The sequence below is a fragment of the Zingiber officinale genome, chromosome 4A (genome assembly GCF_018446385.1).
Source record: "Zingiber officinale cultivar Zhangliang chromosome 4A, Zo_v1.1, whole genome shotgun sequence".
NCBI lineage: Eukaryota > Viridiplantae > Streptophyta > Magnoliopsida > Zingiberales > Zingiberaceae > Zingiber > Zingiber officinale.
In genome coordinates, this window is record NC_055992.1 from 139074072 (window position 1) to 139093451 (window position 19380).

Sequence of the window (19380 nt, forward strand, 5' to 3'; positions counted from 1 at the left end):
TGAGTTGGTTGCACAGTGAAATGACGCCTCACGCATCGGGAGGAAGGAGAGGCAGTGGCGTGCTCTCCCGCGTCTGGCGACTGGATCGAGAGGAACTACACCGCGTGATCAAGGAGGCTCACGGAGGTGATGAGGAGCAAAGGGGTCGATGATCCGGCGATGGAGAATCGGAAGGGCTTCTGCTCGGAGAGGGACAACTTCTCATTCGTGACCAAAGAGGGGCGAATCGGCACCGGCGATCAATAGTTGGTAGTCGACGGCGCACACGAGGGAGAGGGATTCAGCACAGCTTTGGATCGGGAATGGGATTAGGGCATGGTTTATGAACTTAGGTTTAGATATATAACCTTAGGATTTAATTAACCAACTATAAGTTAATTTAATTAATCAACTCCCAACTTAATTGGGATTCCAAACAGACTTTCTACTAGCCCAACTGATTATCCCCTTAAACACATCATACGGACTCCGTTTAAATCCCAGAAATTTTTTAAAAATTCCTAAACAATCCAATAAGGTTATTACTTCAATAACCCTTATCATTTAATCGCCATATTTTGCAGTTCGAGTCCTCTGAAGAGTCCGACGAAGAAGAACACAAGAAAACTAGCTTCCTCGCTCTACCGGTACAAGCGTATGTTGCCGAAACCGAGTCCGAGTTCGATACCGAGAGTGAATCCGAAGTCGAGTCCGAGCGAAGCCACGGATCCGTATCCATTTTCGAAGGGCCTAATCCCACTGTAAGTTCTCTATTCGATGGTACTCAAGTAGACGATCTAGAAAATTTAGTTTCATATTTATTAAAGAAATTAGCTAAATCCAATGTCCGGGTCAAATCACTTCAAAAGGAGATAACAGCCCTTAAAGAAGTGACTAACCCTAGCTCCTTGACTGACCTTGTTCAGACTAGAACCTCAACTCAAGTCCAAAAGCTTGAGGAAGAGAATTCTAGCCTGAAAAATCAAGTCAAGGAACTAAAGGATACGTTAGAACGGTTCACATTGGGTTCCAAGAATCTTGATCTGATTCTTGGAAAACAGCGAGCCATTTACAACCGATCCGGACTTAGATTTAAGGTTAAACGAAAATACAAGTATTATTTATCCCTTGTAAATTGATCAAATAGAAAAGTAGTCCAAGCATGTGTCCCCAAGTCTAACTTGATTAATCAAGTTAGATTTGGACAATATTGGATACCAAAGGATCAAATCCACTACCTTGATAGACCTTATCGAAGCTATGATTCAGGGGGAGCCAATAGAAAAATCATCTTTATTTATAAATAGAATTGTTTGATGCTTGTCTTACTACTTTTATTATACATGCTTAGATTAGGTTAGATAAGGACCTAGACATGATTTACACTTGACTAGTTAGACCTAGGGGTTTCAAAAAGAAAAATTAAATATCCAATTTCTTTGAAAGACTTTGTCTAGAAGTGGTGGATGATCTCATACCCAAGAAGGCCTATTGTCTCGCCACAGCTTGGAAGTCAATCATTGAAATGAATATTTAATTGACTAATTAAAAAATCTGAGTCTAACTCAATTGTAAATCAATCTTTAGATTGGAATTTAAATTAAAGATTAAATTAACCATCTCACAAAACTATTAAGGTTCCCTGATTGAAAATCTAGAAAAGGGTGAGATGGACCAAGGTTTAAAGTAGTTAACCAAACCTGAATTAATTAAAGCTAACTCAATTAAAATTCATAATTAATTATAAAATCATGATTAATTTCGAAATTTAAGTAATTATAAAAAGTTTAATTTCAAATCTAATTAAATTCAAAATGTTAAATTATAATTATTTTTAAATCATAATGAATTTCAAACCCCTTAATTATTTGATTATTAATCGCATAATTAAATTTCAAATTATTAACTCTTAAAATTTTAAAATATTAATTATTTTTAAAAGATAATTAATTTTAAAATCAAAATTAATATGTAAGATTATAATTTTAAACTTAATTAACTTTTAATATATTTTCAAAATCTTTAAAATTTTAAATGTTTACTCACATTTTAAAACTTGAAATTCAAACTCATTGAAAATTCAAACTTATATTTTAAATCTAAATTTTAATATTTTTTTAAATAAAGTTAACTCCGTCTCACATACACTTATAAGCTGAACATGCTTGATAATCTAAAATGGATGAGATGAAAAATTAGAAAAATAAATAATAACTTTTATGTTTTTTATTTACATGCTTGGACTCTAGGACCCTAAAAATTTGTTTTGGCATTAATTAAGGGGGAGTGCAAAGAAATTTAAGACATTAATTTTTATCTTTATTTTCTTAAAACATTGTTTTTCAAAGTTAAACTTTTCAAAAAGTTCAAAATATTTCTAAAAAGGAAGTTCAATTTTTTGTAAAAATGAATTATCTTTGACAGAAACCTAAAATATTTTCAAGTATTTTTATAAGAAAATATTTTTAAAGTTAAGCTTTTATCAAAAATTTTAAAAACTAAGCTTTTATTAAAATCTTTTTTAAAGTTGAGTACTTCTATCTAAGTTTTTTTTCAAAACCTTTATTTGTAAAAACTAAGTTTTGAAAAAACTAAGCTAAGTTTATCAAAGTCTTTTTAAAAGCTAAGTACTAAATTTATCAAAGTATTTTCTAATCTAAGTATTTTCAAAACTAAAAATTTAGCTAAGATTCTTTTGGAAAAGCTATGACAGTTTCAAAACTTACGTTTATCTAAGTTTTATTTGAAATAGCTAAGTATTTTCAAAAAATCTCTACTTTAGCTAAGTTTTTTAAAAGAAATTACTTTTAAAGCTAAATTTCGCTGAGTGCTACCCTTCAGGAGGTGCTTAAAGTTAAAAAGAATATATTTTTTACAACCCTCTCTCTACTTAGTATGCTTTTTTTATTTATGTCAAAGGGACAGAGAGAAGTCAAAGTTAAGAATTTAAACTAATTAAGAATTTAAACATAATGAAAGGGGGAACATAAAGTTTTTTTGAATTATTGCATTCATGCTCTTGTTTAAATTTCATTATTTATTATTATGTTTTACTTAACTTTGAACCATGTTGCTATAATAAAAAAGAGAGAGATTATTGGTGCGGGAAGCATCTGACGATCGAACCTGTGTTTTGATTATGTCAAAGGGTCCAAAGTTAAGTTGTTTTGTTATCTAACGAGTTTGATTGAGATTTCAGGAAAGTCCTAAGTGTACTTAGGTAAAAGTCCTAACTGCGGTTAGGCAGGTGGAAAACCCTAGGGGGTCGTAACCCTAGGTCATAGGGGGTGGTAACCCTAGATGAGGAAAAGTCCTAGCTGCGGTTAGGCAAAGGGAAACCCTTAGGGGGCGGTAATCCTAGGTGGAAAGTCTTGGCGGGTCGAGAGCTTTGGGCAAAATCCTAGGGGGTGGTAACCCTAAGTTGAAATCCTAGTGTCGCGAACCGGGTGGAAGATTGGACGAGTCGTGGAACGGACGTCCAACATGAAGACCGGAAGCTTCGAACGCTGAGAAAAAGTCCAGTTGGTCTAGAATATCAATTGGCAACAGGTAAATTCTCCTGAGTGAAGGAGGTGAGGACGCGTTCTCCGGTGAGGAAACAGTAGGCGTCGGTTCGACCTAGGATTTCCGGACGGGAAATCCGAAGTCAGAATCGGACAGTCCAGAGACTATCAAATACTTTATTTATCATGTCTATATTATGCTAACTTTGTTTTGTATGGTATGGTTAGGTTCTGGGACTAACATATTTTGTAGGAAGCGAATTCGACACATTTACCTCGGATGAACAGTACCCGAGGCACCCTCCATGGAGCTTGCGCTATGTGAAAATCCACAATAGACTTCGGATATTATCCGAAGTAATAGGTAGTTAATTACCGAAGTAGATGCACGTGAAGTAAAAGGGTAAATTTTTTACTTCACCTCACGTTACCGAAGTCTATCATCGGTTCAAAACCGGTTCAAAATTGAACCGTTTTCGAAGTAAAAAAGCTTTATTACTTCATCAAGACCAGTACAAATACCGAAGTAATTGATGATATATTACTTCATAGGTTACGTTGTTTGATGAAGTAAAATATGTATACGACTTCATTTTTTTTTGAATTTTGGTGCAGTAAATATTTTATTTTACTTCTATATAATTTGACTTAGTCGAAGTATATATTTTGTATTACTTCATCGTAGTATAGAAGTAATAGAGCATATTTTACTACAACAAATAAATTCAAATGTAGCGAAGTAATTTATACGAACTACTTCCCAAATTTGATCAGTAATGAAGTAAATAGTTTCTTTAACTACGTCACTATTTAAATTTATTGTAGTCTTTTGTGTTGTATTACTCCATCATTTATTTATACCGTCGAAGTAATTGACAATATTTTACTACAATACAATTTTAATTGACCAAAAGAGTATATGATAATATGTTACTCCAACACAATATTTTTCACAATCAAAATTGAATAAATATATCATAAATATGTATCAAATACAATCCAAAAATTTATATAGAAGATACACAACTCATAGGCACCTACATAGGAGTAGACAAATTCGCTCCATTCACTTCTTCATGTGCCTGCAAAATTTTTTACAGAAAAATAAAAATCACATATCAAACTATAGAGCAAAGACAAGAGTAGCATTTATGTTCTTCAAAGTATAAAGACATGTCAACTTATCACCTGAAATTAAACACAAAATATAAAACAAAGCAAGAGAAACTTAAAAGAGCAAATTTCGCTAGTCCTCCAAGTATGTTCAATATTATTTCAACCATAAAGGATAGATACCACTACATCTCACATACGAAATAGAAGAAAAAGAATTACCCCAAGCAAAATTTCAAAGATAATGTAGATCACAAGATAACAATAACGTGTAGTTAACAAGAACCTATATATGTTTAATCCACTTGAAAATTTTCATTTATAAAAGAGAAAAATCCAATAGTATTCATCCAAGTATGTTTTCTATTGTTTTGACCAAAAAAGATAGAGACCACTTTATGGTATACGCCTCACAGAAGATAAAGAGTTACTCCAAGCAATACTTCTATGTTTAGTTCACTTGCGAAATTTAATTTTACTAGAGCTTAAACATTCAGAAATTTAGCCAAGGAAAAATTTTAAAGTAAGCAGACTCAAAATATTTGCATGCTAAGATCTTTTAAGTATCTAGAAAAGCACAGGAATATAAGTTAAAATGTTAGGGTATATGAATGCAATTTATTTAAAGTACAAACCTTATCATCTTCTCAACTTGTTTTGCCACATTATATTCCAAATCTGCATACTTTTGTTTCGCTCGTCCAGATTTAACTAACTTTTCGAATTCCAAAATGCTTGGAAGAAGATAAAGCTGATAATCTTCATGTAATAGATCATACTGTATGAAAAATGTTAAAATCTGCTTAAACATTTTAACCCAAATATACTATAGTACAACGCTTACCTACCTCATCTCTAAACAAAGTTAGAACCAAGTGTTCCTTCAATACTATCTGAAACAAAAATGATGGTATTTGTTAAGAAAAGGGAAGAGAACATTTATTTTGAACTTGTTTGAACTTGGATGAACTGATAAAAACTATAATGATAATAATTAAAGAAAAATAACTTTCTCATTAAGGCAGGTAAGGTATATCAAAGTTCTACTTAAATAAGAAGGATTATGACACGCATATTACCTCATATAAGAATTTTCATGGAGAGGAATATTCAGAATAAGAAAAGATTTAATACCACATGATAAGCAAATAAGCGACAATAGATGCTCATAAGCGATGTCATGTGCAAGAAATTTTTTTATTTAACAAAGATATAATAATCCTCTTTTCCTTTTAGCCTCATGAAGCAAAGCATACAATCAAAATCTATATGCCCAAGATACGATAATTACATTAACAAATACCAAGATTACTTGCAGGTGAAGCATGCACATCACCTATAATTTTTGTAGAATACTTCAGTGAACAAATTAGTTAATCAAGCCTGAAGGAACATAAAACAAAGCCAACATTTGACAGAAAATGCCTTTTGAACAACAATCTTCATACATCTGCATCTAGTTAAATTTAGACATGTTTTCCAAACCTATTCCATAGCCATTAAATTAAAGAATTCAACAACCGACATTACATATAGTATAGTAGCTTAGTAGGAGCATACATTTTTCAGTAAACTATTAAATAGCCTAGATATCTAGGAATTCATGAAGAAGTATTCTTGACCTAATTGCTTGTAAACTTGAACTAGTGGTGTTACGATAGATATAGAGTTAGCTATGGATAGTGGTCTTTTTTTTTCTCTATGACAAAGTTCTTTCATTGTAGCCTTGATGTTTAGGAAGGACCTTAGGCCTTTGGAGAGCCTACTCTTTGTACCTTAGCCATGTGAGCTTTCTTATTGGCTACGATTTGACCACTAGATGCACTCTTTGTATTTGCAGAATCAGCTGTCAAAACCATTGACTTTTTAATCTAAAAGAAAAGAAATGTGATAAATAGCAAACTATGGTCAGAGCATGCATGCATCAAAAGAAAAGCATCAAAGCACTATAATTAAAACTATGGAAACGTAACAAAAGATAACATGTCTAACTTATGCCAGTCTCCATATTTACACAAGTACAAAAGATAAAATAGATAGAATACCTATTCTGGTCTATCCAATTAAAATGCATTTCATAAATACAAATATTGATAGAAAAAAGAACAAACATGTCCTGTTTCACTTAGATCAGCTTATAAGCACCAATGCAACTTCTATGTGGTATATGATAAACCAAGACCAACAAAGCACAACTTGTTTAGTTGAACCCCAATCAGAAAATGTGCCTGCAAATATTTTTTTTATGTTTTTGCCACTATAATTCTAGTAAGCATATGAACTGGAATTGAGTGAGTGATTTGTGTGGTTGGTATAGTGAAAGGAAGTGTCGGATTTTGATAATATTCTTCAAAGATGATAAAACATTGGAATTACTTGATTATAACTGCAAAGTTTGGATTTTGAGTATATTTGTGGTCCAGATTGTTGGTTGATCGAGAAGAAGCAATAGCAGGATCGGTAGATCTTGAGAGAAGAGAGTTTGCTGTACAAAAACATGATCAGACAGAAAGTGGGCAGATTATTTAGGGGAGATGAAGGAGGCACTAAAACCTTTTATGTGGTTGTCGACAACCGAGATGAGGCCAAGGCGGCCGAGTGCCGTAAAGAATCCTGAGTTGGGCACTTGGATGATGAAGTTTATGCCTGGGATGGGGGGCTCACGAGCTAGAGCAGCACCAAAGGTGTAGCGGGAGGCGTGGACTGGGTGATGCTCATGTATTGGTCGTCGACGGCAAGAACTTCGCCGAGGAAACAGAGGAGAACAAACCCTAGCACCCAACAAGTGAGTTCAACTCGTTAGCAAGAATGGAAGAATTATAAACAGGTTCAATTTATGAAAAAAATATTTTAACCTTTCCAACTTAATACTTCAGTAATTATACATATCAATTGTATTTGATAACTTATTACTTCATTGAATAAATACTACAAAGTTAAATATTAAATAAAATTAGAAATGAGTCCATATTTTTTAATCTATGAAGTATAAAATAGTATTTACTACATCAAATTTATTACTAAAGTTGATTATTATATATTATTTCGTAATTAATAATTACTGAAGTAAACAGTAGCGAAGTATATCAATAAAATTCACATAGTTCCGGAATCGGACAGTCCAGAGACTATCAAATACTTTATTTATCATGTCTATATTATGCTAACTTTGTTTTGTATGGTATGGTTAGGTTCTGGGACTAACATATTTTGTAGGAAGCGAATTCGACACATTTACCTCGGATGAACAGTACCCGAGGCACCCTCCATGGAGCTTGGAGGCGCCTCGGGGTCACTTGCAGAGACGGCCTCACAGCAAGGCACAAGGGTGCCTCTGTAAAGCCCGAAAAATTTCCGAATTTATTTTAGAATTATTCCATGATTTTTCTGGAATTTTTAGATATTTTTCCGGAATTTTCCGAGTATCGGAAGTAGCAAAAATAATTAGAACCGTAAAATGGATTAGGCGGGAATTGAACCCGAGACCTATGGTTTACAGACAAGGCTAGTAACCGGTGAACCCAGCAGGGTCGTGCTGAAAGGAAAGGGAAACAATTTAATTTATATTAGAGTTGGGTCTAGTTACCCACTTAATATAAATATAAACTTAAGTTGGGATTTGGTTTATTTTTGGGTTCGGCATTTTCTCTCCTCACCGAAGCCTCCTCTCCCTCTCCCGTTTCTTTCTCTCGGCGCAGCAAACAAACCAAAGGAAACCTAGGGTTCCTTCCCTAGGATCGTGTGTTCACTTTCCGGCGACAACACCAACACGAAGTCGGTTCTTCTCCGCGAGAGGAACGCGAGGACGTAAGCGGTTCGTCGAACAGAACAGTTTCCGGAAAACCTAGCGGATAGAATCGTAAGAAAACCTTGCGATTGAGGTAAGAAACCCCTCACCTGCAGTATAATTGTTCTCGCTTGTTAGTTTTGGCGTTAGTTCAGTAGTTCTACAGTTTTCAGTTTTAGGGTGTGCTTTTAGTGCACACCAAGCATTCGGTAGAATGCCCAGTTCAGAAGGATGCACCAGTAGGCATCCTAACAGCATGTAAAATGTATTAGAAACATTTTATTTAGCTTATTATCAGTTATTATAGCTATATGGATCAGATATCCATTGGGTGGGCTCCCACAGTAGCCTCTAGGTTCAGATAACCTATCTCTAAATTCAGATAACCTAGAACAGCAAAGTAAAATAAAACAGTATTCAGTATTTTACTTTATTCAGTTGGCACTGTACTTGGATCAGATATCCATGGGCTGGACTCCCACAGTCGTCCCTAGGTTCAGATAACCTAGTAACCCTGCTGGATTCGGAACTTGCAATCCCGGGTCTCGTAGGGATACGCGCACAGTAAGTACAGTTGCCAGGGCCCCAGCAGCATGTTTAGTATTTTCATCTATTATTATATATAGTTTTCCGAATATGTAATCAGTGATGGAAACGCTAACTTAGTTTCAGTTTCAGTTAATTATCTCAGTTAAGTTTCATGATTTGAGTTCATGACCAGTTAGATGTATATGCATGACCAATTCAGTATTTATGCTTAGTTCAGATACAGTATGCTATGCTCAGCTTGTTTGTATGTCATGATCAGTTCAGTACATGTATGTATGCCATGCCATGTTGCCATGCTCAGTTCAGTTTTCAAACAGCATGTTTTAAAACCATAATCGCATCGTTGCATGTTTTTGTGAGATAGATGGTTTCTTACTAAGCTTCTTAGCTTACAGATGCTACTTTTCTTATACTGCAGATACCAGTAAAAGAAAAGTGGACTAGCGGAGGCTGGAGGGCGATGCTACGATGATGTGTGTATGCAAGGGGTCTGGAATAAAGATCTTTGGGATCTATACGCTTTTATTTCAGTTTTAGTACTTAACATGTCTAGTTTTATGATTTAGTCTTGTTACTAGGTGTTATAGCTTAGTAAACTATGTCTTGTTTAGTTTATCATGTTTAGAACGTTAGTATTTACATGCTAGAGTGTTTTTCATGTATCTAGAGCGTGTGTATGTGAGTTTTGGCATGAATCAGTGCTGGAAATCAGAAACTCTGATTTCGTTTCAGACTATCAGAACCTGAATCGGTCAGCAGACCGATCCAGTGCCATTCCTTTTCCTGGATCGGTCAGCCGACCGATCCAGATGGATACAGTAGTCTACTGTATCTCCCTGGATCGGTCAGCCGACCGAACCAGTATCGAACAGAAGGTATCCCAGCGTCTCCAGGTGCCTGGATCGGTCTGCAGACCGATCCAGACACACCTGGATCGGTCCTGCCGACCAATCCAGCCTCTGATGGATCGGTCCGCAGACCGATCCAGCAGGGCACAGAAGCCGGGCAAGTTTGATCGATCCGTGATTGAACCGCAGCTAGCTGGGAAGTTAGCTTTGAGTTCTAGCTCAGATGGGAGGTCAAGTATCCTCCTCAGCACATATACCTCAACCGAAAAGGGGCTTGAACCCTTCCTTATAACAGCATGGGTGTACCAGTTGTCAGTTTAATAAAGTCAGTTAGAGAAACTTTATTTTACCCAGTTTCCGCACAGTACAGCACAGTAGCTTCAGTAGTTAATGTAGCGTTCCGGCTCACAGTTTAGTACCCAGGAGTTGGGTCGTTACAGAGTGGTATCAGAGCAAGTTCCTTACTTCCTACACACACATCCGCATTGTGCCTGCAGCTTCCAAGTAAGAACATCTCTCACTCAGTTTTGTTTTCAGCTTTCATATCAGTTATATGTGCTTCATGTTTACTCTTATGTTGGTAGTTAATTAATTCATGTTTACAGTGATAGTATTTAACATGTTACCAGTAGTTAACTATAACATGATAGCCTAGTTATATATATGTGTTCTCTGCTATTTAGAAAATGGTACGAGGACGTCCAGCTAAGAAAGCATCAGCGGCTGAGCCCCAGCATGAGGCAGGCAGTTCAGTGCCTCCCCCAGACCTTACAGCACTAGTGGCTCAGCTACAGCAGCAGTTAGCTGATCAGCAACAGGAGATAGCCTCCTTAAAGGCTAACCAGCAGACTACTCCCCCAGTCACTCCAGTACCGAACCTCACGACTCCAGTAATCACAGAGGTAGTACCAGCTCAGCCTGCAGTACCAGTCCCAGTAGCCCCAGTAGCAAGGGCTAAGAGAGAAGCTTACCTTATCCAATGGCAGAGAATTAAGCCCGAGAACTTCTCAGGCACCAGCGAACCATGGGATGCTCAGGCATGGTTTAAAACACTGGAAAGCACGATGGAGCTTCTAGACTGGCCAGAGCACGAAAAGGTGAAGTGTGCCTCCTTCTGTTTAACAGGAGATGCACGCATGTGGTGGGAGCGGATTAAATCGAAGTGGCGATGAACCAGATGACATGGGCCAACTTGAGAAAGAATTCTTCGAGGAATTCTTTCACATGCAAATCACGAACCGACACTCTGACGAGTTCATCAGGGCAACCTATCGTTCGGAGGCCGTGAAGAAATTCAACAGTTTGGCTCGTCTATGCCCAGAGGGAACGAGTACGGTTGATGTGAAGATGCTCGGACCAGAGATCGCAATGAATGTGGCGGTGGCGTTCATAGGCCACAAACCACGAGGAGCTAGTGAGTAGTGCTCGATCACGAGCACTATCAGACAAAGATCACCCACAGGCGGTGTTTCCAGAGCCCAAGGGACAAGTCGGCTCGGTACTCAGAAACAACAGGACATAGCTCCAACTGGAAGGGGAAACGTAAGGCAAGCAAAGGAGGACCAGGTGGAAAACATTCCAGACATCCCAAGTGTGCTACTTGTGGGAAGCATCATCCGGAGTTTGCCGCAAGGGTACGCGAGGTTGTTTTGAATGTGAAGGAAGGGCACATGGCTAAACAAAGGTTCGAACAAGAACTCTTCCTCACCTCCGACACAGTATGGAGCTCGGCCAGCGCAGCTACATCAGATGTATGTTGCCTTAGATGGTCCATGATCACCGTGGCATTAGAAGCCCCATACTAACACAAATGCCGTGATTTTCTCACCGACCGGAGAGGACGTAGCAAATGCCTCGGCGGTTGTCACAGTCGATCGATTTTACTGAGATAATGCAACCGTCTTATTCGACATCGGGCAACCCACTCTTATGTATCCGGGGCATTTGCCGAGAAATTAGCAACACCTCCGGAGGTACTCAATAGTCGGTTTAACAACACTACCCTCGGGAGACATTATAGCATCTACACACTGGTTCAGAGCGGTGCTATTATAGCAGACAGAGAACTTTGTGGTGATCCGATAGTGCTAGAAATGACGGACTACGATGTCATCTTTGGAATGGATTTTCCGATCGATACGGCTTCTATAGAGTGTCGAAATGAAGGTCATATTCCAACCGAAGCAGAGTACATGAGTACATGGGAAACCAAAGAGAAAAGCCAGGAAGTTTCTCTCGGCATTGAAAGCACAGCAGCTAATGGATTCGAGATGCATGGGATTTTTAGCAAATGTAGTCAACACCAGCCAAAGACACCTCTAGACATCGAAGCCTAGCGTTTATAGTCTACTAAGGGGCAGAACAACAACGTGGACACCGGGAGATTGAATTTGAGATAGAGCTCATTCCCGGCACAAATCCAATTTCCAAGGCACCGTACCGCATGGCTCCAGCAGAACTGAAGGAACTTCAGGAGCAATTACAGGAGCTTCTTGACAAGAGTTTCATACGCCCTAGTCACTCACCATGGGGAGCACCTGTGTTGTTCGTGAAGAAGAAGGATGGAAGCATGCGCCTATGCATAGACTACCGTGCCTTGAACCAGGTCACAATTAAAAACAGGTACCCTCTTCCCAGGATAGATGACATGTTTGACCAGCTAAAGGGAGCCACAGTGTTCTCTAAAATTGACCTCAGATCAGGATATCACCAGGTTAGAGTCAAGAAAGGTGATATACCTAAAACAGCTTTCAGGACCAGATACGGACATTATGAGTTTGTAGTCATGCCTTTCGGCGTGACAAATGCTCCAGCTACTTTCATGGACCTCATGAACAGAGTATTCAGAGAATACCTAGACAAGTTTGTCATCGTGTTCATCGATGACATTCTTATCTATTCAGGCACTCAAGATGACCATGCAGAGCATCTGAAGACAGTTTTGCAGATCCTTCAGCAGAACCAGCTGTACGCTAAATTCACGAAATGTGAATTTTGGCTAGACCAGGTAGCCTTTCTAGGTCACATCATCTCCAAGGATGGTGTTATGGTAGATCCCAGCAAGATAGAAGCAGTAAGTAACTAGAAGAGACCCAGGAACGCCAGTGAAATCAGAAGCTTTCTGGGATTAGCAGGCTACTACAGGAAATTCGTAGAGGACTTCTCCATGATAGCCTCCCCACTGACAACTCTCACCAGGAAGAACAAGAAATTTCAGTGGACAGAGGACTGTGAGAACAGCTTCAGCGAACTAAAACGGAGATTGACCAGTGCTCCTATTTTAACTATACCAGAAAACACAGACAGCTTCGACATCTACAGTGACGCCTCTAAATTGGGATTAGGAGCAGTACTGATGCAGCAGGGCAAGGTGATCGCCTATGCCTCCAGACAACTCAAGGATTATGAGAGGAACTATCCTACTCACGACCTTGAGCTGGCAGCAGTGGTGTTCGCTCTCAAGATTTGGAGACATTATTTGTACGGAGCTCAGTGCAGGGTGTATACAGATCATCAAAGTCTGAAGTATTTCTTTACTCAGAAGGATCTGAATATGCGACAGCGCAGATGGTTAGAACTGGTCAAGGATTATGACATAGATATCCTCTACCATCCAGGGAAAACTAATAAGGTAGCAGACGCCCTCAGCAGGAAGTCCAGTGCTACCTTATTATCTTTAGCAGCTATGTCACCACCCCTAAGGAAGGAGATTACAGCTTTTAGTCTCGAGCTTATAGTCGGGCAGCTTTCCACTATGTCCTTAGCATCTACCTTGCTTGATGATATCCAGACAGCTCAGGAGCAGGATCCTGAAATCCAGAAAATCAAGCAAGGGTTAGCAGAATCAAAAAGTGGAGAGTTCAGAGTGTCCGCCAGTGGGGTAGTGTACTGTGGTGACAGACTTTGTGTTCCAGATCAGGAGGAACTACGAAAACAGATTCTAGACGAGGTTCACAGGACTCCCTATGCGATGCATCCTGGTTCCACCAAAATGTATCAGGATCTAAAGAAACGATTTTGGTGGCCTGGGATGAAGCGAGATATCGCCAAATACGTCAGCATCTGTTTAACCTGTTAGAGGGTTAAGGCAGAACATCAGCGGCCAGGAGGAGTTCTGCAGCCGATCCAGATTTCAGAATGGAAGTGGGAGGATATCTCTATGGACTTCATAGTGGGATTACCCAGAACCACGAATGGTTTTGATGCCATCTGGGTAATAGTCGACAGGTTGACTAAATCAGCCCACTTCTTAGCTATCAGAATATCCTATTCTATGGAGCAGCTAGCTCAGTTGTATCTCAAGGAGATTGTCAGGCTGCATGGAGTCCCACGGACCATTATATCAGACCGAGACAGCAGATTTACATCACACTTCTGGAAGTGTGTACAGTCAGCTATGGGCACCCAGTTAAAATTCAGCACAGCCTTTCATCCCCAGACAGATGGTCAGACGGAGCGAGTAAATCAGGTACTCGAAGATATGCTCCGGCTCAGGCCCTAGATTTCAAGGAGTTGGTGCAAATATCCGAGTCTAGCAGAATTTGCATACAACAACGTTATCAGGCCACTATCGGTATAACACCTTATGAGGCACTCCATGGGCGAGGTGCGGATCACCAATCACTGCGAGAGTGGTGAACGGAAGGAACTAGAGCTTGCATGCATCTAGTAGCGGATACCACAGGAGCTACACAACAGATTCGCCAGAGGATAGAGACAAGACAGAGCCGTAAGAGCTATGCTAATACACCACGCACCCCTAGAGTTTTCAATTGGGATACAGCCTCAAAGTAGCTCCCATGAAGGGAGTCATGCTTTGGGAAGAAGGGCAAGCTAGCTCCCGGATATGTGGGACCATACCTTATCACGAAGAGGGTGGGCAAGGTAGCATATGAGCTAGAGCTACCTCAGGAGATGTCATTTGTCCATAACGTATTTCATGTCTCCATGCTGAAGAAGCATATCCACGCCACCCAGGTGATTGAGCCCCAGTCAGTGCAGATCAGCTATAACAGTCGGCCTATTCAGATAATAGACCGAGCAGTAAAGAAATTACGGAACAAGGAAGTACCATTAGTCAAAGTCAGTTGGCAAAATCACACAGCAGCAGAGGCGACTTGGGAGACAGAGGCCAGCATGAGACAGAAGTACCCAGAATTGTTTTAAGTTCGGGGATGAACTTTTTACAAGGTATGAGGGATTGTAAAGTCCAAAAAATTCCCAAATTTATTTTAGAATTATTCCATGATTTTTCTGGAATTTTTAGATATTTTTCTGGAATTTTCCGAGTATCGGAAGTAGCAAAAATAATTAGAACCGTAAAATGGATTAGGCGGGAATTGAACCCGAGACCTATGGTTTACAGACAAGGCTAGTAACCGGTGAACCCAGCAGGGTCGTGCTGAAAGGAAAGGGAAACAATTTAATTTATATTAGAGTTGGGTCTAGTTACCCACTTAATATAAATATAAACTTAAGTTGGGATTTGGTTTATTTTTGGGTTCGGCATTTTCTCTCCTCACCGAAGCCTCCTCTCCCTCTCCCGTTTCTTTCTCTCGGCGCAGCAAACAAACCAAAGGAAACCTAGGGTTCCTTCCCTAGGATCGTGTGTTCACTTTCCGGCGACAACACCAACACGAAGTCGGTTCTTCTCCACGAGAGGAACGCGAGGACGTAAGCGGTTCGTCGAACAGAACAGTTTCCGGAAAACCTAGCGGATAGAATCGTAAGAAAACCTTGCGATTGAGGTAAGAAACCCCTCACCTGCAGTATAATTGTTCTCGCTTGTTAGTTTTGGCGTTAGTTCAGTAGTTCTACAGTTTTCAGTTTTAGGGTGTGCTTTTAGTGCACACCAAGCATTCGGTAGAATGCCCAGTTCAGAAGGATGCACCAGTAGGCATCCTAACAGCATGTAAAATGTATTAGAAATATTTTATTTAGCTTATTATCAGTTATTACAGCTATATGGATCAGATATCCATTGGGTGGGCTCCCACAGTAGCCTCTAGGTTCAGATAACCTAGCTCTAAATTCAGATAACCTAGAACAGCAAAGTAAAATAAAACAGTATTCAGTATTTTACTTTTATTCAGTTGGCACTGTACTTGGATCAGATATCCATGGGCTGGACTCCCACAGTCGTCCCTAGGTTCAGATAACCTAGTAACCCTGCTGGATTCGGAACTTGCAATCCCGGGTCTCGTAGGGATACACGCACAGTAAGTACAGTTGCCAGGGCCCCAGCAGCATGTTTAGTATTTTCATCTATTATTATATATAGTTTTCCGAATATGTAATCAGTGATGGAAACGCTAACTTAGTTTCAGTTTCAATTAATTATCTCAGTTAAGTTTCATGATTTGAGTTCATGACCAGTTAGATGTATATGCATGACCAGTTCAGTATTTATGCTTAGTTCAGATACAGTATGCTATGCTCAGCTTGTTTGTATGCCATGATCAGTTCAGTACATGTATGTATGTCATGCCATGTTGCCATGCTCAGTTCAGTTTTTAAACAGCATGTTTTAAAACCATAATCGCATTGTTGCATGTTTTTGTGAGATAGATGGTTTCTTACTAAGCTTTTTAGCTTACAGATGCTACTTTTCTTATACTGCAGATACCAGTAAAAGAAAAGTGGACTAGCGGAGGCTGGAGGGCGATGCTACGATGATGTATGTGTGCAAGGGGTCTGGAATAAAGATCTTTGGGATCTATACGCTTTTATTTCAGTTTTAGTACTTAACATGTCTAGTTTTATGATTTAGTCTTGTTACTAGGTGTTATAGCTTAGTAAACTATGTCTTGTTTAGTTTATCATGTTTAGAACGTTAGTATTTACATGCTAGAGTGTTTTTCATGTATCTAGAGCGTGTGTATGTGAGTTTTGGCACGAATCAGTGCTGGAAATCAGAAACTCTGATTTCGTTTCAGACTATCAGAACCTGGATCGGTCAGCAGACCGATCCAGTGCCATTCCTTTTCCTGGATCGGTCAGCCGACCGATCCAGATGGATACAGTAGCCTACTGTATCTCCCTGGATCGATCAGCCGACCGAACCAGTATCGAACAGAAGGTATCCCAGCGTCTCCAGGTGCCTGGATCGGTCTGCAGACCGATCCAGACACACCTGGATCGGTCCTGCCGACCGATCCAGCCTCTGATGGATCGGTCCGCAGACCGATCCAGCAGGGCACAGAAGCAGGGCAAGTTTGATCGATCCATGATTGAACCGCAGCTAGCTGGGAAGTTAGCTTTGAGTTCTAGCTCAGATGGGAGGTCAAGTATCCTCCTCAGCACATATACCTCAACCGGAAAGGGGCTTGAACCCTTCCTTATAACAGCATGGGTGTACCAGTTGTCAGTTTAATAAAGTCAGTTAGAGAAACTTTGTTTTACCCAGTTTCCTCACAGTACAGCACAGTAGCTTCAGTAGTTAATGTAGCGTTCCGGCTCACAGTTTAGTACCCAGGAGTTGGGTCGTTACAGCCTCCATGGAGCTTAGAGGCGCCCTGGACACTGGCACGAGGGCACCCTCCATGCAAGTTGGAGGCGCCCTTAGGCGGATAAGCAGCGACCAGTTCGGAGCTCATCCACACTGCGATTTCGGCGGGATTGAGGACGCCCTCCATGGTGTTAGAGGCGCCCTCCACGAGCTTCTTAAGCCCAGTTCAACCAGCAGCAAGGACACAATGAAAATTGACGATCCTTCTTCCGTGTGATGCTCAACGATTGATTCTACAAAGCTGTAACTCGACACCGATGACCTGAAGCTTCAAATTTTCTATTTTTCATTGTCGGTATAATTTCCATTTTGCTTTATATTGTAAATCAAAATTGTATATTTTTGAGCTTATAGTGATTGCCCAAATTAAACGCTCAACGAGCGTGGGCCTTAAAGTAGGAGTCGGCCCAGGCTCCGAACCAAGTAAAACCCTTTGTGTTCATGTGTTTGCAATTGTTTTATTTATTTCCACTGTATATTTTACTCGATAGTTTTTCAAAACGTAAGTGAAAGTCACGAGCGTTATTCACCCCCTCTAGCACTTTCAATCCAACAAAGGGTTTAAGGTCGGCGCTCGACCGCTGATGGCAACAAGGGTTTAAGGTCACCGCTCGACCGTTGATGGTGACAAGGGTTTAATGTCATCGCTCGATCGCTGATGGCGACAAAGTTTTAAGGTCGTCACTCGACCGCTGATAGCGACAAGGGTTTAAGTTCTCCGCTCAATCGCTGATGGCGACAAGGATTTAAGGTCGCCGCTCGACTGCTTGTGAAGGCTGGGATTTATAGTCGTCGTTCGACTTTTAACTTGGCTGATCGGCTCAAGAGTCTGGAAAACTTTCATCGTTTATTTATATTTGTCTTGTATCCAGAGGGCATATACGCAAGTAAATCTATATTTACTCACGCACCTTTCACCTGACTCTGTAGGGTTGGAGATGATTCGCGTTCAATGGTCGTTCGAGCCATTTTCCATCTTCATCTTCCAAATAGTATGCCCCCGAGCGGTGTTTCTGTACAACCTTGGAAGGTCCCACCCATGGTACCTCGAGCTTGGTGACGTCCCCGACCGGCTTGATTCTCTTCCAGACCAGATCACTGACTTGGAAGGATCTTGGGATCACTCTCTGGTTGTAGTTTTGCTTCATCCGCTGCCGATATGCCATTAGCTGAATGGTAGCTTTATCCTGCGCTTCATCTACCAAGTCAAGCTCTATTAACCTCCGCTCGGTGTTTCCCTCGTCGTAGAATCGAACCCGGTCGAATTTTACTCCAACCTCTATGAGGACCACCGCTTCTCACCAACTGGAATGGTGTTACGCCGGTCACCTCCTTTTGAGTTGTGTGAAGTGCCCACAAGACACTTAGGAGCTCGTCGACCCAGCTGCCCCCGGCATGGTTGAGCCGAGCTCATAAGCCTCTAAGGATCTCCCGGTTTATGACTTCCGTCTGGCCGTTTCTCTGGGGTAGGCCACTAAGGTGAAGACCTGCTGATGTCATAGCCTTCGCACCACTCCCTAAGCATCCGACCCACGAACTGCCTCCTGTTATCCGAGACAAGCCGGTGGGAGATGCCGAACCGACACAATATGTTCTGCCAGATGAATTTGATGACCCTCTGCTCACTTATCCTTGCCAGTGGTTCGGCCTCAATCCATTTTGAGTAGTCCACCGCGACGAGCAAGAACCTCCGCTGACCAGTCGCCATGAGAAACAGTCCCACGATGTCCATACCCCATTTGTCGAATGGACAAGACACCGTGGATTCCTTCATCTCCTCGGTCGGTCGGTGCGGGATGTTGTGATACCTTTGGCAGGACATGCATGTGGTTATTATCTGAGCGGCATCCTCTTGAAGAGTTGGCCAAAAATATCCGGCCAGGAGAATCTTTCGAGCCAGCGAACAGCCGTCTAGATGGCTTCCACAGGAGCCTTGGTACACTTCCTGCAGGATGTAGTTTGCATCCTCTGGTCCAACGCACTTGAGCAGGGGTCTGGAGAAGGCTCTCTTATACAGCTGATCTCTGACCAAGGTGAATCATCCAACCCTCTTCTTTAATAGTCGCGCTACCTCTTGGTCGACCGGCGTGCTAC

The 19380-nt window shown here is 40.5% G+C and overlaps 1 protein-coding gene across 1 annotated transcript in view; it reads right to left on the reverse strand.

Annotated features, from left to right (window-relative positions):
* Positions 1–6643: 6643 nt before the first annotated feature.
* Positions 6644–19380, reverse strand: part of LOC121971455 (disease resistance protein RGA2-like) — a 37774-nt gene continuing 25037 nt past the window's right edge. Inside the window, exon 2 of the mRNA XM_042522732.1 lies at positions 6644–7366. Within this exon, the coding sequence (XP_042378666.1) occupies positions 7263–7366 (104 nt within the window). The 3' untranslated portion in view covers positions 6644–7262. The remainder of the gene's footprint in view (positions 7367–19380) is intronic.